The sequence below is a fragment of the Phyllostomus hastatus genome, unplaced genomic scaffold, assembly GCF_019186645.2.
Source record: "Phyllostomus hastatus isolate PE091 unplaced genomic scaffold, TTU_PhHast_1.1 phas_scaffold_39, whole genome shotgun sequence".
NCBI classification, from domain to species: Eukaryota; Metazoa; Chordata; class Mammalia; order Chiroptera; family Phyllostomidae; genus Phyllostomus; species Phyllostomus hastatus.
Genome location: NW_025334028.1, coordinates 12,376,263 through 12,403,466, shown reverse-complemented (window position 1 = coordinate 12,403,466; position 27,204 = coordinate 12,376,263). Strand labels below are relative to the sequence as shown.

Below are 27,204 nucleotides of genomic sequence, written 5' to 3'. Positions count from 1 at the left end.
GCCTGGTAATTTGTTTCATACTTTTCTTACATGTTCATACAGCAGCACCTTGTGAAGGCATGCAGGGAGAAGAAAAGAATGTATGAGTTGATAGGGAGTAGGGAGGCCCAGACCTAACTTGGATCTAATAAACTGCCATTGCTTTGTTTTCTACCTTTGATGAGTCCACTTCATCTGTGGATTGAAATTTCTTCATGGAACAAGTGAACATAAGTTTCGATGGAAGGGATTGTATTTTATTTAAGAATCTGTATTTTATTTAATTGAAAGTGCTAGAATAGTAGTACAGAATGTTAAGTGTGCTGAGAATCCTCAGTATTCTTATCTGACCCATCACTGGGAATGTGAAAGGTATTCATTTATTATCCTATTATTAATAAACAGTGTTCAAGTGATATTATTATGTAAGTGTTCAGCCAGTGGAGTCATTATCAGGTAAAAGTCTAAGGACTTAGGATCTGATCCTGAATTGTAAATACAAGCTGCTTAGTAGAAGCAATGACTCAGCACGAGTTGTGAGGATCAAAAGAGACCAAATAGCATAGTATTGTTTGGAAACTACAAAAATTACCTATATTTATCTCTTCTACACAAATAATATATTAAGGATACTATTTCAATATACAACCAATACAAAATTATTAATGAGATATTTCGTCTTCTTATATTCATACTAATTCTTCAAAATCTGGACTGCACATCTTAATTAGGTCTGTCTGCATTTCAAGTGCTCAACAGGCACATGTGGCTAGTGGCTGCAGCATTGCACAGCACAGGTCTGGGTGCATTAATTGTGTGATAGAAGTTGGTTTAGATTATGTCTTTTTTATCCTGAAGATAATGTATTTATACATGTGTCACGTGCCTTTTAAAAAAATTTTTTTTAGATTTTATTTATATATTTTTAGAGAGGGAAGGGAGGGAGATAGACAAGAGAGAGAGAAACATCAATGTGCGGTTGCTGGGGGTCATGGCCTGCAACCCAGGCATGTACCCTGACTGGGAATCGAACCTGCAACACTTTGGTTCACAGCCCGCACTCAATCCACTGAGCTACACCAGCCAGGGCCGTGTCACATGCTTTTAATAACTTACAACTTGTTTCTAATTTCTAACTGTTCTTAATCAATGGAGAAGAAATAAAATTACAGAAAATGCAAGAATCTAGGAAATAACATTTGTCCATTATTTTAGTACCTACTTACTGTGGACAAAGAAGTCTACAGAATTAATTCTTATTTCTGCAAACCTGCCATCTGACTTGAATTTACAAACTTTCTGATTTATTTCCCCTGTTTTACAACATGGGGAGGCTGTTATATGTCTTTCCAGTATACCTCATATGATAGTTACCTCAAATAAAGTGTGTACTTCAGAAACCATTAAGCAGTAGGCTAATTTTACTTTAAAACCTAATGGTATTGATGAGATCCAAGATGACAGAGAAGTGAGTGGAAGCTACATTAACCTCCTCCAAGGACCAATTTGGAATTACAACTAAATTGTGGAGAAATCATCTGGAATAACCAACTGAACACTAGCTGGAGAGAAGCCTTATAACCAAGGACAGGCAGAAGAAACCACCATGACAAGACTAGTAGGGAGTGAGGAGGAGGTGCAAGAGGGCTGGCTGAGCTCCCAAGGACAGAGCAGCTGAAGCTCTGGAGGTATATTTCAGCAGCTGGGGGGTTCTCCTGAGAAGTGTGGGGTCTAATTCCCAAGCTAGCTCCCCAGCCTACAGCACCAGAGCTAGAAAGGAAACCAGATAACAACCATTTGTGAAAAGCAGCAGGGTACCTACCATTTATGCTTCTTATTCCCTGTACCCTTTCCCCAATTCTCTCCCTTCACTCTCCCCACTGATAACCCTCCATGTGATCTCCATTTTGGTGATTCTGTTCTGTTCCAGTTGTTTGCTTAGTTTGTTTTTGTTTTTAGTTTTGTTGTTGATAGTTGGAGTTTGTTGTCATTTTACTGTTCATATTTTTGATCATCTTCTTTTTCTTAGATAAGTCCCTTTGACATTCATATAATAAGGGTTTGATGATGATGAACTCCTTTAACTTGACCTTATCTAGGAAGCACTTTATCTGCCCTCCCATTCTAAATGATAGCTTTGCAGTTTAGAGTAATCTTGGGTGTAGGTCCTTGGTTTCATGACTTTGAATACTTCTTTTCAGCTCCTCTTGCCTGTAAGATTTCTTTTGAGAAATCAGCTGATAGTCTTATGGGAACTCCTTTGTAGGTAACTGTCTCCTTTTCTCTTGCTGCTTTTAAGATTCTCTCCTTATTGGTAAGTAGGAAATAGACAGGGGAGGTTAAGAATAGTATGGGAAATGGAGAAGCCAAAGAACTTATATGTATGAACCCATGGACATAAATTAAGGTGGGGGGATGCTGGTGGGAGGGATGATGCAGAGTAAAGGGGAATAAAGGGAAGAAAACAAATGAGATGACTGTAACAGCATAATCAATAAAATATAATAATAATAATAATAACAATAATAATAATAATAAAGAAAAGCAGCAGGGTTTCTGTTTGCCAGAGAGAGACACCTAGAGACACAGAGAGCCTCTTAGAAGGCCAATGCTCCAGCAGATGGAGGGCAGAGTAGACTAGTGACAGTTGAGGAGAGTCTGGAGTTGGTGGCTCTGGGGAGAGAACTCAAGGAACAGTAGCCAGCATCCCTGTGCTGAGTCATTTCCTATACTGCAGAAGCCATCTTTCTCAGGCAGAGCACACCTCTCCAAGTGGCATCAGCCTGAGGAGAAGCAATAGCCATGCCCACAGAAATTACCCTGCTTAACTCTGTGGACCTCAAGCCAGGCTGCTGATTACAGCTTGCTTAGTTTAACAACTAAGGCTGAAAATACAAAGAAGCAGCCAAAATGGGAAGAGAAAGAAACAGACATCAAATAAAAGAACAAGAGAATACCCCAGAAGAACTAGATGAAATGGAGGCAAGCAGTTTATCAAATGGAGAGTTTAGAGTAATGATAATAAGGATACTCAACAGTGTAAAAAAATACATAGAAACCATAACAAAGAACCAGTCAAAAATAAAGAATGCAATTTCCGAAATAAGCAATACACCGGAAGCAATAAATGGTAGGTTAAATGAAGCAGAGGATTGAATTGGTGATTTGGAAGACAAGGAAGAAAAAAATACACTCAGGCAGAGCATCAAATAAAAAAAAGAATTTAAAAAAATGAGGGGAGCTGAAGAAACATTTTGGAAAACATGAAGCATAACAACATCCATATTATGGAAATACTAAAAGGAGAAGGGAGCGAGCAAGGGATCGAGAATCTATTTGAAGAAATATTGATGAAAATTTCTCTAATCTGGTGAAGGAGAAAGGTGCACAAGTCCAGGAAACTCAGAGAGTCCCAAACAAGTTGAACCTTCAGAGGCCTACAATGAAACATATAATTAAAATGACAAGGCTAAAGGACAAGGAGGGAATCCTAAAGGCTGCAAGAGAAAAGCAGGTAGTTATGTTCAAGGGAGCGCCAATTAGACTGCTATCTGATTACTCATCAGAAACATTTCAGGCCAGAAAGGAGTCGTGTGCAATATTCAAGGTGATGAAAAGCAATGATTTACACCCAAGGCTAATTTACTTAAAATTGAAGGAGTTAGGAAGAGCTACCCAGGCAAGAAAAAACTGAACGATTTTGTTAACACCAAACCAGTATTGCAACACATGTTAAAAGGCTTGCTTTAAGAAGAAGAAGAAGAAAAAGAGATAGAAGAAAAAGGGGCGGGGAACAGTGTAACAATAAAATGGCACTACACCTGAATTTATTAATAATCCCCTTAAAGGTAAATGGCTTAAATGCTCCAACCAAAAGACATGGGGTAGCTGAATAGATAAATAAACAAGACCCATATATATCCTGCCTCCGAGACACATCTTAGGTTGAAAGATACACAGACACTAAAAGTGAAGGAATGGAAAAAGGTATTTCATGCAAATGGAAAAGAGAGAAAAGTGGGAGTAGCAGTACCTATACCTGACAAAATAGACTTTAAAACCAAGGATGTAGAATGAGACAAAGGTCACTGCATAATGATAAAGGGAACAATCCAACAAGAGGATATAATCATAGTAAACATTTACTCTCCCAACATAGGAGCACTTAAATTTGTAAAGCAAATCTTGATGGACATAAAAGGAGAGATTGACAGAAACACAATCATACCCAGGGATTTTAACACCCAATGACTTCAATGGTTAGATCTTCCAGGAAGAAAATCAACAATGTGACAGTGGCCTTAAGTGACAGACTAGATCAAATGGATTTACTTGATATTTTCAGAACATTTTATCCTAAAGCAGCAGAATATACATACTTTTCAAGTGCACATGGAATGTTTTGTAGGATAGACTACATGCTAGACATAAAACAAGTCTCAATAAATCTAAGAAGATTGAAATCATATCAAGCGTCTTCTTTGACCACAATGCTATGAAACTAGAAATCAATCATAAGAAGAACACTGAAAGATATGCAAAGACATGGACTAAATAATGTGTTATTAAACAGTGAATGGGTCAACAACAAGATCAATGAAGAAAAGATAGCTTGATGCAAATGAAAATGGGGACATAACAATCCAAAATCTGTAGGACACTGGGGAAGCATTCCTAGGAGGGAAATTAATAGCATTACAGACCTATCTCAAAAAAAAAAAAACAAGAAAAAGCTCAAATAAACAATCTAACTTTACACTTAAAGGGACTTGAAAAAGAACAACACAGCCCAAAGTGAGTATAAGGAAGGAAATAATAAAGGTTAGGGGAAAATAAATGAAATAGAATCTAAAAAACAATACAAAAGATCAATGAATCCAAGAGCTGGTTATTTGAAAAGATAAACAAGATTGACAAACCTTGAAACAGACTGATCAAGAAAAAGAGAGAAAGGACCCAAATAAATAAAATCATAAATGAAAGAGGAGAAATAACAACTAACTCCGAAGAAACACAAAACATTGTAAGAAAATATTATGAACAACAATATGCCAATAAACTGGACAACCTGGATGAAATGGATAAATTCCTAGAAATGTATCATCTTCCAAAACTAACACAGGAAGAATCAGAGAATCTGAATAGACAGATTACACCTAGTGAAATTGAAGCAGTAATAAAAAACTCCCAACAAACGAAAGCCCTGGACCAAATGGCTCACACAGTTAAATTTTACCAAACATTCCTAGAAGAATTAACACCTCTCCTCAAACTATTTCATAAAATTCAAGAGGAGGGAAGGCTCCCAAACTCATTTTTATGAGGCCAGCATATCCTAATCCCAAAACCAGATAAAAATACTACAACAAAATAAAATTATAGGCCAATATCCCTGATAAATGTAGATGCTCAAATCCACAACCAAATATTAGCAAACCAAATACAGCAACGCATCAAAACAATCATATACCATGATCAAGAGGGATTTATTGTGGGAATGAATGCAAGATTGGTACAACATTCCCAAATCAAAAAGTGTGATTCATCACATACACAAAATGAAGGATAAAAACCGCACAATCATATCAATACATGCAGAAAATGAATTTGATAAAATCCAGCACCTGTTTATGATCAAAACTCTCAGCAAAGTGGAAATAGAGGGAACATACCTAAAATAATAAAGGTCATATATGATAAACTCACTGTCAGCATCATACTACAAGCATTTCCCTTAAGACTGGGAACGAGACAGGGATGTCTCCTTCCACCTCTCTTATTTAGCACAGTACTGGAAGTCCTAACCATAGCAACCAGACAAAAAGAAGAAATAAGAGGCATCCAAATTGGAAATGAAGTAGCAAAACATCAGAAAGGCAAATAGTAGAACTAATAGAAAGGCAAATTAAGAAAACAATCCCATTCACAATTGCTTTAAAAAGAATAAAATACCTAGGAATAAACCCAACCAAGGAGGTAAAAGACCTGTACTTGGAAACTTAAAACACACTGAAGAAAGAAACTAAAAAAGACACAAATTAGTGAAAGCACATACTGTGTTCATGGATAGGAAGATTTAAAATCATTAAAATGTGCATACTACCCAAAGTAATCAATAGATGCAATGCAATTCCTATTAAATTTCCAATGATATATCTCACAGAACTAGAACAAATATTTCAAAAAAAAATTAAATTTATTTTATTGATTTTGCTATTACAGTTGTCCCAATTTCTTTCCCTTTCTGCCCCTCTGTCCGGCACCCCCATTGCCTCCAGCCATACACTCCCTTAGTTAACGTCCATTGGTCATGCATATCAGTTCTTTGGATTCTCCATTTCCTATACTATTCTTAACATCCCCTGTCTATTTTGTATCTACCAATTTGTACTTCTTAATCCTTGCATCTTTTTCCCCATTCTTCCTTTTCCCTCTCCCAGCTGATAACCCTCTAAATTATCTCTGTATCTATGATTCTATTCCTGTTCTGCTCATTTGCTTAGTTTGTTTTTTTAGATTCAGTTGTTGATAGTTGTGCATTTTTTGCCTTTTTGATGTTCATAGTTTTGATCTTTTCCTTATATAATTCCCCTTAACATTTCATATAATATTGGCTTGGTGATGATGGACGCCTTTAGTTTCACCTTGTCTGGGAAGCACTTTATCTGCTCTTCAATTCTAAAGGACAGCTTTGCTGGATAGAGTAATCTAGGTGGTAGGTCCTTGCTTTTCATCATTTTGAATACTTTTTGCTAGTCCCTTCTAGCCTGCAAAGTTTCTTTTGAGAAATCAGCTGACAGTCTTATAGGAACTCCTTTTAGGTAACACTCTGCTTTTCTCTTGCTGCATTTAAGATTCTCTCTTTATCTTTAGCCTTTGGCATTTAAAAAAATATTTTGTTTTCAGAGCAAGGGGAAGGGAAGGAGAAGGAAAGGGAGAGAAACATTGATCAGTTGCCTCTCACAAGCCCCCAACTGAGGACCTGGCTACAACCCAGGCATGTGTCCTGACTGGGAATCAAACCAGTGACCTTTTGGTTTTCAGGTTGGTGCTCAATCCACTGAGCCACACCAGCCAGGGCAACCTTTGGCATTTTATTTATGATGTATCTTGTTGTGGTCCTCTTTGGGTCTATCTTGTTTAGGACCCTCTGTGCTTCCTGGACTTGCAAGTCTATTTCCTTCACCCAGTTAGGGAAGTTTTCTTTCATTATTTTTTCAAATAAATTTCCAATTTCTTCTTCTTTCTCTTCACCTTCTGGCATCCTATGGTGCGAATGTTAGAATGCTTGAAGTTGTCCCACAGACTGCTTACACTATCTTCATTTTTTTGGATTTTTTGTTTCTTCTTGTTCTGATTGTTTGATTTTTGCTTCCTTATATTCTAAATCATTGATTTGATTCTCGGCTTAATCCACTCTACTGCTGTTTCCCTGTAAATTGTTTGTTATTTCAATTAGTGTATCCTTTGTTTCTGACTGGATCTTTTTTATGTAGCTGAGGTCCTCACTAAGTTCCTTGAGCATCCTTATAACCAGTGCTTTGATCTCTGGATCTGATAGATTGTTTATCTCCATTTTGTTTAGTTCTTTTTTTCTGGAGTTTTGATCTGGTTTATCATTTGAGCCCTGTTTCTTTGCTCATTTTGGCAGCCTCCCTGTGTTTGTTTCTATGTACTAGGTAGAGCTGCTATGACTCCCTCTCTTGGTAGCATGGCCTAATATACTACTTGTCCTGTAAGGTCCAGTTGGACAGCCTCTCCCGTCACCCAGCCTGGGTACTCAAGGTGCACCATCCTTGTGGGCTGAGTATACCCTCCTCTTATAGTTGTGTTACTGACTAGCAGTTAGGGTCCTGCTGCCTGCCGCCACTCACTTAGCAAAATTCCAGAGGCAAAGGTTTTGTGATAAAGAAAGGAGTCACTTAAGCCTATCATGTCACAACTTAAAGGTTATCACTTAAGCCTATCATGTCACAACTTAAAGGTTATCACTTAGGCTATCACTTAAACCTATCAATTAAGGCTAAACTATAACACCTGAGTTCTCCTATTCCCTCCATAGTTTTAATTATTTTACTTCTATAGGGTAAAGTAAAACAACATGAGATACAAAAGCTACACAATTTTGGAAGAATGGCAGGCTTGTGCTTTAGAGCTTGTCCCCTTTAGAACACCCAAAGAATAACCCTGCCACCCTCTGCCAGGCCAGCCAGATCCTAGGCTGTGCTTGGAGTTCCTTCCCATCCAAAATACTGTCTATTGGGAAATGCAGGCAGCTGCAGCACAATCATCCAAGTATCTTTGAGGAAGAAGAGCTCCAAAGCTAGAGAGCCCTTGAGCCAGAGAGACAGCTCTCTTTTTATTTCCATGTACTCAGGAGGCATTCAACTCTTTGCCAGTCCTGTGCCAGACTGCTTACCATTGCCTTGGCAAACTCCTCCTATGGCTCCTCCCTACTTCTTGCAGTGATCTGATCAGATTTCTATGTATAAGTTGAGCCTTGATTGCTGTTGGTAGGTCAATGGGAGGGATTTACCCAGGCCAGTCAGCTGCAAGGACTGGTTGTGACCACTGACCATGAACTTCTGCTCTCCGGGGAGGATCAGCTGTGTAGGGGCAGGGTGCTGGTGGTCTGACATGGTTTGTGGCTGTCCACTGGGTGTGTAGGCTCTGAGGTTTCCCAGGTGGTGCAGGCTAAGGTCAGCCTCAGTCTGTGTTCTGCCCAGGGCCCTGATGCCTGAGCTGTAAAGCTGTCTGAGATGTCTGCTACTTGTGCTGGGCTCGGAGGTTTCCAGGCAAAGCCAAATTGTGAATCTAGGCTGGTTGCTGCTAGTGCTGTGCCTGGGGCCACTTAGCAAGTGGTAGGAGGCTGAGGGCTCGCTGAGGCTTGCTGTTTCTTGTTTAATAGGATTTAGGAAGTTGTGAAGCATGAGCCAAGATCAGCCATTCACATGGAAAAGTCTCAGTTAAGAGTTTGGGTGGGCCCATAAATTGGGGGGGACAGAGTCTCAGGGGATCTTCAGGTGGGGCAAACAGTGTTAGCCAGGTTGATGGAGTCTCAGATATGGTACCAGTCTGCCAGCATGCCAGCTCTGTGGCTGTGTGGGAGGAGGGCTCAGAAAGGGACAATGACCTCTGTCTGCCTTTCTGTCTAAGACAAAACTGTCTCCCAGCTCTCATCTTGATGCCAGACATTTCTCTTCCTCCCTATATATCACTGGTGCCTTTCAAGCTACTACCCTGGTGCTGAAGGCCAGAGAGAGTGAGTCTGAGTAAGTCCATGTGTGGGTTCTTTAATGGGAACTGCTTGGGGCTGCAGAAGTTTCTTCCATTGACTCAAACCCTGCTGGTTTTTGCAGCCAGAAGTTATGGGGACTTATTTTCCTGGCACTGGAACCCTGGAGCTGGGACTCCTCATTCCCGAGATATCCCTCCTGAATTTTTGTACAACACATATGGATGTGAGACCAGCCTGTTCTGTGTCTTCACCCCTCCTACCAGTCTGGATGAATGTAGTTTCCTTAAATCCATAGTTGTCATACTTCCATTCAACTTGATTTCTAATGGTTCTGAGTGATGGATGTCTTATATTTTAGTTGTAATTTTGATAGAAACATGCTATTTTTAGTAGTACAGTTTTTAAACATGACACAAACAATGTTTACCAACAAACTCAAATTTATGTTGTAGTTTTTCTGTAGTAAGAAGCCAAAATTATATAAGCTTAGACTTATAATGTTCCTGTATTTTATCTTATTTAGAAATGATCTAAGTATTCAGTAAATTTCCATAATTTAATTTAGTTAGCAAAACTCTAAGTTTCTATTTACCAAAAGATTTTAGGAAACTTTTTTTTGAGGGGCAACAGCCTTTATTGAGATCAATAAGAACAGCTATTTGGGAAGCAGTGAAGGGCAGAAACCCATATAGTGTCCTGGTGAGGAGATAAAGGGATGGGTATTTATGAAAAAGGAAAGGGGGAATGACATCCACAGCCTTATGGGAAGGCATTAATATGACATAGCAAAAAGCATTAATACGAGAGAGTGACACTGATTCTAAACAATGTTTTTAATGTTCAGTCCTATAGTCATCTATCCATTAGTCATCGTATCTGCTTTCTTTTCATCTTTGCAAATAGCTCTTTGTGACTCAAGGTTGCTGCAGGCCCAGAGCAAAGGTTATTTTGTCCTGGTTTAACATTCCAGAGGTTTGAGGTGCAAGACGTGCAAGGCAGTTCCTCAGGGAGGAGATCTCCTGCTCCATTTTGAAATGCTTCATTTATTTTATTATTTATACTTCCTTCATGTTCATTTATTTTGCTGTTTAGATTCCTTCTTTCTCATGGATGAATCATATTCTATTGCATACATAACTAGAATATATATAAATAACATCTTCTCTATCCATTCATCCATTGGTGAACCCTTAGGTTGTTTCCATGGCTTAGCTGTTGTAAATAATCCTGCAATGAACATGGGGTGCAGACATCTTTTTGAGATCCTGTTTTCTTCCTTCGCATATGGAATAAATTCCCAGAGGTGGAATTACTGGGTCATAATGCAGTTCCATTTTTAATTTTTTGAGGACACCTTATACTTTTTTCCACAGTGGCTGTAGCAATCTTTGTTGCCACTTACAGTGCCTGAGGGTTCCCTTTTCCCCACATCCTTGCTAACCTGTGTTATGTGCTATGTGTTTCAGACAGTAGCTATCCTGACCACATGAGGTCATGTCCCACGGTGTGCTCTGTCCTAGTTGTAGGAGTAGAAAGGGAAATTCCCACAACAGGGTTGCAGCCATAGCTTTCACAGGATGTGGATGAGGGAAAACTGTGTGGGCACAGGACTCAGGGTCTCCCTGTTCCTTTCTAGCCCCCTTGTCCACCCAGGTGACCCCAGCATGGTAAAGGGTCTGAGAGCTGGAAGACAGGGGCTATGCCTCAGAAGGGTCCACTGAATGTGGGTCTGTAGCATTTTTTAAAAAATCGAAGAGCAACACATCTTTGCATAATGAAGACCCCAAGATGGGATGGTTTGTCATTCATGAGAGTCTTATTTATGGTTCTCAGTTTTTAATGATAGATATCCCTCCTTAGGATGTCTCAGATGTCTAAAACTTACCATGTTGGAGCTGAGTCCTTGAACCAGGTTTGGTTTTGTGTGTTTATCCTGCTTTGGTGGTCCTAGAACTTCTTCTGTCTTTGGCTTGATACCATTATCAATTTTGAAAAATGGTTGGCCAGTTTCTTCAAATATTGATTCTGCCCTATTTTCCCCCCTCTTTTCGGTCTTCTGTTACATCTGTGCCAGACTTTTTCTATCATGCCCCATATGTTTCTTAAGCTTTCTAAATATAGTTTTCATCCTTTTCAGTCTGAAATTTTTTCTTTTTCATAGTAATAATTTTCATTTATGCTTTAATCTGGATTTTTTTTACATACTAGTTTAGCTACCATTAATTCTCTTTGCTCATCTTAATCTAACCTGCTGTTGAAATCATGTTTGATTTTAAAAAAACTAGTTCTTGTTCTTTGGCAATAATTTGTCTTTTTATTTATTTTCTTAAACATATTAATCACATTTTAAAAATGTCAATGCCTGAAGATTTCAATCATTATTACCTGTGGGTCTATTATTTTTTCTTGTCCTTGGAATATTAGGTTCTGTTTTCTGGAATGACTCATAATTTAGATGGGAAAGTTTGGATGATTATGTTTTTTTTGAGTGTGGCCTTAACTTTCTTCTAGTAGACAAAGTATGAGTGGATTACTTTGATTGAGGATGAGTTGGTCTTTTTCTGGGTTTCCCATATTACTGGGACAAAGCCCTTCTGGGATCTCAAAAGCTGGATTTCTAGAGCCCCTCCTTTCTGGTAGGCTTGCAACTACAATTTTTGTTTGCCTAGTACTGAGAGACTGTTGAAATAAAACTTAGATCTGTAGCCTCCAGCAGCTTCTTTCTACCTAGTTTTTCTGAGTTTTGCTGTGTGTGCAATTTACTTTGAGAGGAAAGAGCACAGAATGCTGGGATTCCTTTTATGTAGTTTCCTTGTCTCTAGGATTCTGACTCCTCAAGTCCTGGATGCTTTGGTTGCTCTCATCAGAGATAACTCTTCAGTTGCTTTTTATGTTTTATCTACTTTTATAGTTGTCCTTACAAGGACGACTTTTTAAAAATCCTCACCTAAGTATATGTTTGTTGATTTTACAGAGAGAGGAAAGGGGGAGGAGAGAAAGAAAGAAAAAACACCAATATGAGAGAGAAACATCATTTGGTTACTTCCTGTACATGGTCCGATGGGGAATTGAACCCCAAACCTTGATATATGCCCTGACCAGGAATCAAACCTGCAGCCTTTTGGTGCATGGGATGAGACTTTAACTGAGCAACTTAGCCAGGGCAGGGTAATTGTTTTTAAACAGCAACTCTATTATAGCCAGAGAAAGTTTTCACAGATGACTTTGATTTCTATAATTATTATTATTTACATTTTTAAAATTGAATTTATTGGGGTGACATTGGTTAACAAGATTATATAGGTATCAAGTGTACATTTCCATGAATCATGATCTGTATGTTGCATCCTGTGCCCACCGCCCAACGTCAAGTCATCTTCCATCACTATATATATGTCCCCCTTTACCTTTTACTACTCTCCACTTCCTCTTCTCTCTGGACCACCAACATACTATTGTCTGTGTCTATGAGTTTGTTTTATATTCCACATATGAGTGAAATCATATGGTTCTTAACTTTTTCTATCTGACTTCCTTTGCTTAGCATGATAATCTCAAGGTTTATCCATGTTGTCACACATGGCAGTATTTCATCTTTTGTTATGGCTGAGTAGTATTCTATTGCACTGCATATTCTTTATCCAATCTATTGAAGGACATTTCAGTTGTTTCCATGTCCTGGCCACTGTGAACAATGCTGCAGTCTACACAGGGGTGCATATATCTTTTCAAATAAATGTTTTCAATCTCTTCAGGTAGTTACCCAGAAGAGGGATTGCTAGGTCATATGGTAACTCTATTCTTAATTTTTGGGGAACTACCATACTGTTTTCCATAGTGGCTATCCAGTTTACATGCCCACCAGCAGTACATGCAAGTTCCTTTTTCTCAACAACCTCTCCGACACTTGTTATTACTTATCTTGTGGATAATAGCCCTTCTAACAGGTGTGAGGTGGTATCTCATAGCTTTGGTTTGGATTTCCCTAACAGTCAGTGAAACTGAACATCTTTTCATATGTCTTTTGGCCATTTGTATGTCTTGGGAGAAATGTCTGTTTAGGTTCTTTGTACATTTTTTAAAACACTTTTTTATTGTTTTTCAAGTACAGTTTTCTGCCTTTTCACTCCATCCCTCCCCAGCCCTCCCCACCTCCCTCCCCTGTTTCTACCCCCACCTTGTTATTGTCCATGTGTCCTTTATAATTGTTCCTGTAAACCCTTTACCTTTTTCCCCTATAATCCCCTCCCCTCACCCCTCTTGTCACTGTCAGCCTGTTCTCAATTTCATTGTCTTTGGTTATATTTTGCCTGCTTGTTTGTTTTGTTGATTAGATTCCTGTTACAGGTGAAATCACATGGTGTTTGTCTTTTACCGCCTGTTTGTTTGGTGTTGGGTTGTATGAGTTCTTTATATATTTTGTATATTAACCCCTTATCAGATGTATCAGTGAATATGTTCTCCCATTTTGTTGATTGCCTTTTTGTTTTGTTGTCAGTTTGTTTTGCTCTGCAGAAGCCTTTTAGTTCCATATACTCCAATTTATTTATTTTTGCCTTTACTTCCCATGCCTTTGGGGTCAAATTCATAAAATCTTCTCTAAGACCAAGATCCATTGGTTTAGAACCTGTTTTCTTCTGTGTAATTTATTGTTTCAGGTCTTATGTTTAGGTCTTTGATACATTTTGAATTAATTTTTGTACATGGGGACAAAATGTAGTCTAGTTTTATTCTTTTGCATATGGCTTTCCAATGATTCCAGAACCATTTATTGAAGAGGCTTTCTTTTTTCCATTGTATTTTCTTGGATCCTTTGTCAAAAATTATTTTCCAATATACATGATTTTCTTCTGGTCTCCCAATTCTGTTGAATTGATCTGTGTGTTTTCCTACCAATACCATGCTGTTTTGATTATCTTTGCTCTGTAGTAAAATTTGAATTTACGTAGTGTGATACCTCTGGATTTGTTCTTTTTTCTAAAGATTGCTTTGGTTATTCAGGGTCTTTGTGGTTTCATACAAATCTAATGATTTTTTTCTATTTCTTTAAAAAATATCATTGGGGCTTTGATGGGGATTACAGTAAATCTGTATAGTCCATTGAGTAATATGATTTCTTTGATTTTTAAAAATTAAATTAAACTATGTTTGACTTCTGGCCAAGATGGAGGCATAGGTAGATACACTTTGCCTCCTCACACAACCAAAAGAAGGTCAACAAATTTAAAAGTAAAAAATAACCAGAACTGCCAGAAAATTGAACAGTATGAAAGTCAGACAACCAAGGAGTCAAAGAAGAAATATTCTTTCAGACTGGTAGGAGGGGCGGAGACTGGCAGCTGGATGGAGAGGTTGTGTGGCAAAGGTGGTAGTTGGCGGACCAGGCAGCCCCACATTTGCGTGTGGATAAACCAGGAGGACCAACTAGGGGGCAAGACAGACTGCACAACCCAGGGTTCTAACCCTGGAAAACAAAGCCTTAAAAACTCTGGCTGTAAAAACCCATGGTGGTTGTGGTGGTGGGAGAAACTCCCAGCCTCACAGGAGAGTTTATTGGAGAGACCCGCACAGTCCTAGAATGTACACAAACCCACCAACCCCAGAATCAGCACCAGAAGGGCCCAATTTGCTTGTAGGCAGTGGGGGAGGTGACTGAAAGCTGGCCCAGAGCCAAGCAATTGGCATTGTTCCTCTCATACCCATTCCCCACAGACAGCACCACAGTGTAGTGACCTGGGTTGCCCTGCCCTGGTGAATACCTAAGGTTCCTCCCCTTACAATGTAACAGGTGCACAGAGACAAAGAAACATGGCCCAAGTGAAACAACAGGTCAAAACTCCAGAAAAAGAACTAAGCAATGAGCAGATAGCCAACCTATCAGATGCAAAGTTCAAAATACAGTTCAAAGTTCAAAGTTCAAAATGCTTATAGAGATGGTTGGTGTGGTCATAAAATAGAGGAAAAAGTGAAGGCTATACATAGTGAAATAAAGAAAAATATACTGGGAACCAACAGTGAAGGGAAGGAAACCAGGACTCAAATCAACAATTTGGAACAAAAGGAAGAAATAAACATTCAACCAGAACAGAATGAAGAAACAAGAATTCAAAAAAAATGAGGAGAGGCTTAGGTACCTGTGGGACAACTTTAAATGTTTCAACGTGAGAATCATAGGGGTGCCCTGAGGAGAAAAGGAAGAGCAATGAATTGAAAACTTATTTGAAAACATAATGGAGACCTTCCCCAGCCTGGCAAAGAAAATAGAGTTCCAGGAAGTCCAGGAAGCTCAGAAAGTCCCAAAGAAGTTGGACCCAAGGAAGCACACACCAAGGCACATCACAGTTACATTACCCAAAGTTAACAACAAGGAGAGAATCTTAAAAGCAGCAAGAGAAAAGGAGAAAGTTACCTACAAAGGAGTTCCCATAAGACTATCAGCTGATTTCTCAAAAGAAATCTTGAAGGCAAGAAGGGGCTGGAAAGAAGTATTCCAAGTTATGAAAGGCAAGGACCTGCATCCAAGATTACTCTATCCCAAAAAGCTATCATTTAGAATGGAAGGGCAGTTAAAGTGCTTCCCAGGTAAGGTCAAATTAAAGGAGTTCATCATCACCAAGCCCTTATTGTATGAAATGTTAAAGGGACTTATCTAAGAAAAAGAAGATAATCAAAACTATGAACAGTAAAATGACAACAAACTCACAACTATCAGCAACTGAACCTAAAACAAAACCAAAAACAAACAAGGCAAACAAGCAGAAGAGGAACAGAATCAGAGAAATGGAGATCACATGGAGGGTTGTCATTGGGGAGGGGGTGGGGGTAGAATGGGAAAAAAGGTACAGGGTATAAGAAGCATAAATGGTAGGTTAAAAAATAGACAGGAGGAAGTTAAGAATAGTATAGAAAATGGAGAAGCTAAAGAACTTATATGTATGACCCATGGACATGAACTAAGGAGGGGGGATGTTGGTAGGAGGGGGTTCAGGGTGGAGGGGAATAAAGGAGAAAAGATATGGGACAACTACAATAGCAAAATCAAGAATATATACTTAAAAATAAAACTATGTTGATTGAACTTTTACATTTCAAACTTATTCAAAAGCTGTTAAACTCACCTTACTTTTTACCCTAATTAATGTTTTAAAGGGGCTTTTCGGACCCGGCTGGTGTGGCTCAGTGGACTGAGTGCCGGTCTGTGAATCAAAGAGTTGCTAGTTTGATTCCCAGTCGGGGCACATGCCTGGGTTGTAGGCTATGTCCCCAGCAGGGGACACAAGAGAGGCCACCACATATTGATGTTTCTCTTTCTCTGTCCCTTCCCTTCTCTCTAAAAATAAATAAATAAATAAATAAAATAAAGAGCTTTTTGTAACCCCTTCAATGAAACATTTTAAACTTTACTCAGTTTTTGTTTTAAACTCTTTAACTGCTTAACTATTTGTTTCATTTCTCAATTAGTTATTTTTATAACTAATTCTGCATCTTTCTGGAATTTAAATATGTTCACCTATTAAGGAAATTACTTTGTTATCCCAAACAGGTTTGGAGTTCTTCTTCTTAGCTGATTGAAGGAGCATAAGGACCAGGGACATAAAGCCTAGAGCTGTAAACTTGGGACATTTCTCTAGTCCCTGACTGCCTGTAATAACTAGGATATGAACTCCAAAATTAAAAAAAAAGCAAAAACAAGAAAATGGGGGGAAAGCGATCACATAGTCTATCCCTGATTTTGAGTCATTTCATGTTATGCTTTTCAAACAGACAAGTTTAACTCCTGCTTCATGAGTTTTGAGTAATTTTCATGCTCTTCCTATTTACTTGTTAGATATTTAATTGAATCTAACTGCAGTTTATGCATTCATAGTTGTGTTTGCCTCCCTAAATGGGCTCCAAGATTGTTCTTATTACAATGACATAGGCTGTTCCTTGGAAATTGATCTATTTATTGCAGTGAAGTTTAAAATGGACATTTTTATGTTAATAATATATCTTATTGAACTCAATGCATTCAAAATAATTTTACTTATACATGTAATCACTATAAAAATGAGTAATGAGGTACTTTGCATTTTTTAAAAAAGATTTGGATTGCTATTCTTTGTATTATTTTTAAATTGGGGCATGATTGTCATGTAACAGTAGTTTCAGGTGTACAACATAATGAATCAATAATTGTATACACTGGAATGATCACCACCATAAACCTAGTTAACATCCCCCACCACACAGTTACAGGTTTTTCTTTTCTCATGCTGAGAACTTTAAAACATCTACTCTTAACGACTTTAAAATATATGATACAGTATTGCTAACTACAATTACCATGCTGCACATTACATTTCAGGACTTGCTTATTGTATGACTGGAGGTCTGCAACAAAACATTCTTGTTTTAAGTGTTCTGCTAGCTCGTGTATACAATCTCATTTTCTGGATGATCAACTTACTGTTGCTTTTCCCTCTACAGAAGGGCAGAAGCTCTCCAGATGTCTTCCAGGAATGACCAAGTTTTTATCCCGATGTCACAAGCAAACAACAGCGGCCACCCCAGGATGACCCCCAATGACCTGAAGACGTTCACTGATGGGGCTGTGCTAAGTTTTCATAACATCTGCTATCGAGTAAAAGTGAAGAGTGGCTTTCTGCTTGGAAGGAAAACAACTGAGAAAGAAATACTGACGAATGTCAAGTATGTGCATGAATTTTGTTTAAATAGCTCTAATGATATACAGTGAACTTAACAGGTTTTGCCTATTTTACAAGTGAAGGCACTGAGAACATTTGTGTACGTGTCTGTTCAGACACATACTTTCATTTCTTTTGTCTCAGCTGGGAGTGAAATGGTTGGATCACATGTTAGGTATAAGCTTAATTTGTAAAAGGATGGCCAGACTGTTTTTAAAGTGGTTGTACCAAGTGCATCACCTTTTATTTGAGAATCCGAATCACTGATGTGTTATTTAGCTTTTGCTGGGTAAGCCCTGTGGTTTAGTGGAGAGGCCTGGCTGTGTGATTTACAACTTCCTGATTGTGGGAATACAGTTGTAATCTCTGAGCTTCAGTTGTCTAATCTGTGAAATAAAAAATCTGTCCTGTGTGTTATGAGCCAGACACTTTAGGTACTTCTGCACTTTATGTTCTAGAAGCAAGAGTCAGGAGGTTGAAATGGTAATATACTGTGAGAGTACTTTGGTTTTCAAATAGACTTGTTTCAAATGAGTGGTGAGTTTATATACTCGTTTATCACCTATAACAATTTATCTAATGCTTTTCCTCACATACAGGCAGACAGAAACAAATTAAATACAAGAAAACTTTAGTGTAAGCTTAAGTTTATGCACTGAAAACCCAATGATAGAATTTAGGACCCAAATGAATGCAAAACTATGAATATCATTTTCTTTCTTGAACAACAAATTCATCACGTGGTGGTGGAGTGGGCCGTAGAGTGAGGAAGGAAATGAGAACAGAACCTACTTGGGAGCCATGTCTCTCTATTCTTTCACAGATGCTGGTCATTAGGACTGTTCATGTTTTCCTGGTATCTAGAAAACTGAGCGTGATTCTCCCTCACTGTGGAGGGGGGGAGTGCATTTAGGTTTGCTCAGGCACCATGGTCTATCTGTTTTGTCCGGTTAGTTTGTTTGATAGGAGAAGTAACTATTCCTAGATAAAACAAGCACTTTTTCTAACTCTCTGAGACTGGAGGGGTAGTTATAAAAGTTTTCACCAGGTATTGCCTCTAACCTATATTCAATCAGATGTTTCTCATGTTTTCTTGGTACGTTCTGTGGGACTGTGATCTTTTATGTTACTAGCAGCCAACTGCTCCCAGAAGGCTAGGAACTGACAAATAGTGGAGAAATTTTTTGCATGTGGGTGGGGAAGGAAAAACGGGGCTTTGAGATTGTTTGAGTGGTGGTGAGGTCAGAGACTGTGTGGAATTAGATAGAATTTGCTTTCTGTAACCACACCTTTTGTCATACCTACTTTCTTCTTGCTGTCTTGTACTGGTTAAGATACTCTGACAGGGAAAAGAAGAAGAGAGTTGGTAGATACACAGCTTTTATGTCTTGCTAAATCCCTAGATAGAAGTTATCCATTTCTGGTTTAGGCATCCATTTTGAAAGCTGACAAGGTTTTTTGTGGAAAGTAATAGTCAGGAAAATGTTGGTTACGTCAGATCTTGTGCTAAGTGGAAGTAATAATGATTTGAATATGGGCAGGTATAGATTTAAAATGCATAGTGGGCAAGTGTATTTTGCCTACATTTTAAAGCTAGTGGATTAGTAATTCAGTACACTAACATTGTCATATGCTCAAGGCTTCATACTGTTTTTAGGGTTCAATGGTATCCATTGCAGCAATAGATGAGTTAGCTTTATGTGCATTCCTGCATCCATAAAAACTCAGTCAACGTATTTATATAATCTCTTTATTTTTTAATTACTGTTGATACACAGTATTCTGTTAGGTCAAGGTTTAAAACATAGCAATTAGACATTTATATACCTTAAGAAGTCATCGCCCAGTAAGTCTTGGAGGAGACTTTCCAGTGCTGTCTTATTACTCACATTTCTGGTTTAGGCATCTGTGACAAAGGTCACCCCTTTTATTCAATGTAGCATTTCTAATTTTTCTTCTATTTGCTAGCTTCAACTAAAGGAAGGTACTGAGATGAGAGAAAGGTTGTTTTCATTCATCTCTCTTTAGACTTGCTTTTGATAGCACTGCCACCGTTCACAATAGTCACCGTATTTAAAGAAAGCAGATGAGCAGCTCGATTTTGTTTTTCCTGTGGACATTTTGTAATTTCATTTTTATAACTAAGTAGCTAGAACGTGATGTGCTCTGTGGTGGCAAGAAGATAAAATCTGACAATGAGAACTGAAAAAGGTGAGATTATACTATCTTATGGAAAATTATGCTATTATGCTTAGTTTGTGCCCAAACCTAGCATATCAGTATTTCCTCATTAACCCTAAAGATCTATGGACAAAATGGTCCATTCCAGTAGGTATGTATATCATATAATCCTCAGGGAAATTGATTGTACTATTCAGAGATTTTTTAAGTTAATAATTTATTTGAAATAATTTCAAACTTACCTCTTGTGGGAACATAACCATTTTACCCAAATTCCCCAACTGTTTACATTTCACTGTAACTGCCAGTCATTTTATCTCTTTAGTGAATCCATTATCATTAGTATTTTTCTGCACCACTTGAGAGTAAGCTATTCATATGGTACTCTAACATTCCTAAGTTTTTCAGTGTGTATTTTTCAGAAACAAGGCCCTTCTCCTCTATAACCACTCAGTCATTGTCTGGAAGCAGCCCAGGGGATGCAAAGCCTCATAACAGGTGCAGTGGTGGGTGCTAAGGGGCCGTTGGTCACCATACTCTTCACGTAGTAGACTGACCATCACATCATGTCTCCTGTCTCATCCAACCAGGTCCTTTCCCGTCTCACCCTAGGTGATGTTCATCTTCATTACCCTGTCATGCTGGTGTCTGCCAGCCTTCACCACAGTGTCACCATTTTCCCCTTTGTAATTAATAAGTATTATGAGGGGAGTTACCCTGAAATCACTCCAAACCTTATTCTTCATAACACAGGAACCCACCTACTTCAGCCCCCATTGGGGTCTCCTACCTTAATCAGGAATAAATGTCATTGTGATTGTTGCCAAAATGTGATTTCTGTTTTCATTGCTCTTTTTCATATGGACTGGTTTGCATTTTTCTACTAAGAGGAAAAAGCTTCATTTGTCACTTTCATTCATTTATTTATATCAGCATAGACTCATCGATTCACATTTTATCTAGTAGCACTCAATACTAATGCATTATTATCATTATTTATTTTGATACTCCTATTGTTCCTGATTTGGTCACTGGGAGACCTTTCAAGGGAGGTTTGTTATTTTATTCAACTCATTCTTTCATTTCTTGGGTATTTTGTTGGCATAGCAGAGGATCCAGACTCACTGTGTGCTTACCCTGCCTCAGACCTGGAATGAGCTGATGTTCCTTTTTGTGGGGTGTTGTGTTACAAAGCAAGATCTGGGTGTTTGGAATGTTCCGGCTGTTGGGATGTCAGAGCTCCTAGGCCTGCTCAGGGGACAGACACAGGGAACATACATACGCATACACATATACACCTTTTCATCTCTAAACCTTTTTATGTTTGTGTACGGAGATTAAAACCCATGAGTTCCAATTTTGATCTGATATTCCAGGATTATTTCTATGTTTCCATGTTTGTAAAATACCTCAAAAAGTGAAAATCCTGGCTCTCATTATTCTAACATTATTACTGGTTTGCCCAATCAATTTTCTTATTCTTTAATATAGGCAGCCTGCCCACCCTCCAGCTGTGTCCTCTCTTCCCCCACCTCCCTTTGCAGCCTGTGACCTTGTGTGCTGGCCATCACCGCTCCTCCACCCAGCACATCCACCACCTTCACACAAAGAAGGAAAGAAAGGAAAGTCTAAAAGAGATGACTGATATATTATCTGAACATGATTTATGTAGGAGTGTAACTAAGTGTTCTTTCCAGTCAGGCTATGCCTATTTTCCATAAGGTTTCTGTACTTCTTGATACTTGTTTTTATTGAAAACATTTAACTTTCCTATAAGTAGTTGTCATTTATTAAGATGTAGGGATTCATTTATTCACCAAATTTGAATGTCTACTAGGAGCCTGACATTGCGCCTGATTCTAGTGACAGAGGTTCTTAGCGATCTCCTAGTCCAATGGAAGATTCAGACAACTCGAAGACTCCACTGTGTTGTTCTACTGTGACTGAGGGGCTGGAAGACATGGACCACCCTAACCCTAAACTGGAGCACCAGGAGTGGGGGAGGGAGAAAGGAAAGCCGGTGTGTGTGCTCAGGACAGGGTGGGGAAAGACAATGCTCCAGGCTCTGGGGGTGACATTGCCTTCTCAGTATTAAATGAGGTTTACCATTGTTCATGAGAATGTAATAGACAAGAGAAGAATCCTGTAGCTAGTTTTCATTTCATGTATTTAGTTTTCATTATAGAGCATGTGCTGCATGCTCCAGGGGGTGGGGGTTGAAGAAGATGGCATTGTTCTTGTTGGTAAGGTTTGACAATAGAGTGAGGGAGACTTTCATGCATGTAAATGCTATAAAGCAATAAATAGAGGTGTGGACTGTGTTTTGAGCGAGGGGTGGGTGGGACAACAAGGGGATTGTAGACTTTGGATTATGACAGAGGTCAGCAAAGGCCCTGATAATAAATATTTTCATTTGTGTATTAACTACTTATCTCTGTCATGTAGCGTGAAAGTACTTTGTTTTTCAAAACAGAAAACTTGACCCCTGTGGTTTGCTGATCCCTGGACTTGAATGCAAAGTCCACAAGGGCTACCACTTTAATTCTCAGCTCTGACCCATGTACACACACAGTAGACACTGAATAACTGTGTTGAGTGAGTGGAGGGGGAATTAGCCACGGCTCCACACTGGAACTCTTGCAGTTATGATTATCCATTACTGTTTTCTGTAATGCTAGAGTTCAGTGCCAAAGGAAGCCCAGCTCAGGGACCTGTAAAATTCTTTGTCTTAGAATTCTTTTCCTTGCACCAGCTTTTCACATTCACTTTTGGATTAATCTTTTAGGGGTGGTAACTCTTTTTCTGAGTAGGTATTTAAAAAACCTGGAAAGGTTTTCTGGCAATGAAGTCTCAGTGAACAACAAGCTTATCTCTGGTTATTTTAGAAACAGTTACTAGGTAGCTATTACTGCAGAAGGTACATTAAGAACTATAGATAAATGCACCTTGAAAGTTCACCCAACCATTAGCATGTCTTATTGCATCAGGGGAAAAGGCCAGTGAAAGAATAAGATACTTCTCTCTTTTATAGCTTGTGCCTGATTCACATAACTCATTGTATTTGTCGAGTGTTTCAGTGAGAGACGCCTCAGTTAGTGAGCAAAGTAGAAGTTGCCTTTCCCCATGGCCACTGAGTGGCATTTTACACTGTGCCAGCTGCAGCACAATAGGCAGTAAATGCTGTGTCCTCCTAGATGGAAGCACTGTACACAGCTGCACCGTGAGGTTGATCACTCATGACTGTTGTGTATCATAGAATTTGCCTCAGTGATAGTCATTATCTGGGAATGAAATAGCCTTCTGCTTTGCACCTTCCACTGGAATAATACTGTGTTCCCTGGAGAATAAATTGGATTTACCTACCAATTCCCCAGAGAGTGGCTTAGGCACCAGGGTCCCAAGAGGGCTTCGTCAGCCCTCCATTCCGTCATCAAGCCTGTGCAACTGCGGTGGACCTGACATTCATTCCCCTTAGTCCAGTGTGCTCTCCTTACCATTCTTCTGGTTGTCTTCATGGTAAAACTCACACTACTTTTTTTGTGTTCTTCTTCAGTCTCAGCACAGTCAACTGTGACTTATTTTTTATACCTTCTTGCTCTGTGTCTGAATACCCTCTACCCTCAAACATCCACATAATTTCTTTGGAACATGCAGTGTCTACATCACATCTGTACGTCCTTAAATGTCTTGCCCAATGGAACATGGCGTCTCCCACTTCTAAACCAACAATTTTCCAGTCTATCCAAACCTTTAGAAGAAAGAATGTGATGTATTTTAGGGAATGTGTTTTACTTTTACAGGTGAATTAAGAATTTTGTCAGGGTTTAAGAACTAGTGAGGGTTTCATTTTAGTATCTGAGGTGCTTTTTTCCAGCCACTAAATTTCACTTCAGTTACATTGTTTCTTGGTCTGACTGGGTTTGAGCAGTGAGAGCATTAATGCTGATGATTCTAGAACTCCTTTGACTACTAAATTATGTAGGACCTGAGTAGGTATCAAAAGAGGTGACTAGTTATCAAGAAGCACTACTCAAGACATGTTGTGCACTCTACATCGTGAAAGGAGAAATTACTGTAACAGATGTTTTACCAGAATCTTTTACTTCCCATAAACTCGCAAGTTTGTGTGTCCTTTCCCAACAAGTGTAAGTGGCTTAGAGAATAGCTGAAAGGAATATAGAGGGACCTGAGCCATTTTTCAAATGGGGTCTAAAGAGTGATGACATTTGTACACTAGACATTTATTGTCAAGTTGGTTCCTTTTTTCCTTTAGAAGTTAGTTTGTGCTGGTTTTCTCTCTCACTTCATCAACTTTCATTGAGTGTCTTAAATGCAGACCCTACATTTTTAGAAGCAGTTTTCAGCTGAACTGGTAAACTGGCTATTTTCTGCATTGACAGTGGGATCATGAGACCGGGCCTGAACGCCATCCTGGGACCCACAGGTGGAGGCAAATCTTCGTGAGTATCACAGAGAGGATCAGGGAGCTTTCCCTTGCAGTTTTCATGTGCTTTAAAAGATTGCTTTCATGAGGGCAGGTGTTAGTTGAATGTTTGCTGCACGTCTAGTCTTGTTCTAGGTGCCATGGCCATGTGTACTTAGGCCAGCTGTGGTTCTGTCCTCAGGACTAGGAAGTCTTATCAGGTCAGCTTTACTGACAGTGGCCATGATAGGTGATTGCCATATACCTGTCAGCATTGATTTCAGCTAATGGTGGAAAAGGACAGGGATGACATTGAAAGTGGGGAGAAGGAGCCAAAGGAATAAGGGAAGTCTTGAGTCTCACCTAAAGCAGCACATTAGCTGTTGGGAGCCCAGAGGCCAGAGAGCTTCAGAAGCTGGTTGGGAGGCCAGTGCTGGCTCTGCCGACAGAGCTTTGTTTTCACTCTTTGGACCTTTATTATAGTGTAGAGTTAACAAAAGGAAGTTGAGAATTAAAGTATGTCATTGTAGTTGAGGCATGGAATTTCTTGATCAGTTAATTTTTTACTTGAGCAGAGTTTGGATTCAGAGTAGCTTAGAGGTATAGTCTCAGTTGGAGAAAAAAAAACAAACATATTTGTTTTGTTATAGGTTGTTAGATATCTTAGCTGCAAGGAAAGATCCACAGGGATTATCTGGAGATGTTTTGATAAATGGAGAGCCTCGACCTGCCAACTTCAAGTGTAACTCTGGTTATGTGGTGCAGGTAAGTGTTCCTGATTTCCGTTTTAGATTTTTCCTCTTCTGTCTGGGAACGTGCCTTGGCCATTTTTCAAACCCTACTGTTCAGTGTGCTCTCCACTGATTATGCAATATGAGCTTTGAACCAACTTAATTTTCTCTAGCTTTTTCTAATCTCACATAAGATATAAAATAGTGTTAAATGAAAAGGAAGGAAGATACTAGAATATGACCCTTGTAAAGACAATGATATCAAATCTACTTATCATAGTTCTGAAAGATACTGTTTTCTACCTTAACATTCCCTTCATTTAGCTTAACCAAGTATTTGGCAAATCTTTGTGTACATGAGTTCGGTGATGTCTGCTAATAGAAGTATAACTATCAGTGTTTCACCAGGTGTATAGATAGGGAATGAAAATTCTTTTATCAGGCTTTGTAGCTATCCAAATTGGAGTTTTTTGTATAATTCATATAATTATACATTAGCCAGACTGTTTCCTTGGCTATGTTATTTTTTTGGATTAAGTTATATATTCTAAAGAGTGATATTACTAGAAAAGACCTGATATGTCTTGTTAAAATCCATTTGCCTTAAGGATGATGTTGTGATGGGAACTCTGACAGTGAGAGAAAATCTACAGTTCTCAGCAGCTCTTCGCCTTCCATCAACTATGTCCAATCATGAAAAAAATGAACGGATAAACGTGGTCATTCAGGAGTTGGGTCTGGCCAAAGTGGCGGATTCCAAGGTAATGCGGAAAGAACAGGTGGTACCATCACCAGCTGATAGGACCTCCCCTGTGAGGCCAGCGTTACTCTTATTCAGAAGTTTTCCATAATGTGTGTGGTCAAAAGTGGCTGCTTTCTGTAATGATGAAAACAGTAACTAGTTACATAATAGAAAGGTGAACGTCAACCAGGAAAAGGAAATGAAAAACAATGGAATCCTGGAAGTGAAGAATGACAGTGTGGGCTCCCATAAACACGTGTTCTCTGCAAAGGCCAGGTGCTCCTTCCATGTGGTTGCAGCTCGTGCCCCTCCCCCACACTAGGTGTCTCATTCAAATCTGTTCACTAACTTTCTTGCTTTCTGTTTTTCTTCTTTCCTTTTTAGCTTTTCTTCCTGTCTTTCCAGGGGACTTCACTCTGTTGCTTTGGAGGTATATTTCTGGAATTCATAAACAATGAAAATCCCAGGGCTTTTGCTCTATATGCTCATTTTGCTGTACTTTGGCTTCCAAAATTATCCTCAGTGAAATTAGTGTTTGTTTTTTAAATTTGTGTAGCATCCACATTGTTTTCCTGTAGCTTTCCTAATGGCACTTTGTCTCCCACCCCTCCCTCCCATCCTCCCTCCCTCTTTTGTTTCCTCCCTTCCTTCTGCCAATGCTACTTACAGACTGGCTTGTGCTGGGCTCCCTTAGGTTGTATAGATAACAACTGTGGGCAAGAGAGGCAAAGTAGCTCACCAAGTGGGTCGTGTAGGATCAGGAAGAAGAAATGAGATGAGTGAGTGAATGATTTAGAGTTGTGAACAGACATGAAAGATTGGCTGGGAAGACATTTGAAGCTTTGGGTAAAGATGAGCTTTTCAGATGGCCACGGCTCTAGTTTAACCCCCCTGCAACATCCCTTACTTAGGGGTAATGAAAATGGGGGTGTTCTTGGGGGCTGCTTCATATGATGCTTTCTGACAGTCTTTTATGTAAAGTGTGTTTTGCTGTATTTTATTTGGAAGAAGAAGTCTGAACTGCTATCATTTACCACTTCTTTTTAGATGGGAGAACGTGGGCTTTCTTTGGTGCCAAGGCCCAGTTCTTGAGTTTCCTTCAGGGCTTATTTTGGTGGGGGAGGAAGATGAGGGTGTAGAAGGTGAACACATTATAGATGCTTTCACCTATTCCTCTCCTGTCTTTATCTCCCTTTTTGGACCATGATTTCAGAGCCATGTCT

The 27,204-nt window shown here is 39.1% G+C and overlaps 1 protein-coding gene across 4 annotated transcripts in view; it reads left to right on the top strand.

Moving 5' to 3' along the window:
• Nucleotides 1-27,204, top strand: part of LOC123806801 (broad substrate specificity ATP-binding cassette transporter ABCG2-like) — an 87,720-nt gene that overhangs the window by 18,751 nt on the left and 41,765 nt on the right. For all 4 annotated transcript variants that reach the window (XM_045820148.1, XM_045820147.1, XM_045820146.1 and 1 more), the window contains 4 exons: nucleotides 17,687-17,908; nucleotides 24,486-24,545; nucleotides 25,159-25,273; nucleotides 25,848-26,000. In XM_045820148.1, the coding sequence (XP_045676104.1) occupies nucleotides 17,706-17,908; nucleotides 24,486-24,545; nucleotides 25,159-25,273; nucleotides 25,848-26,000 (531 nt within the window). In that variant the 5' untranslated portion in view covers nucleotides 17,687-17,705. The remainder of the gene's footprint in view (nucleotides 1-17,686; nucleotides 17,909-24,485; nucleotides 24,546-25,158; nucleotides 25,274-25,847; nucleotides 26,001-27,204) is intronic.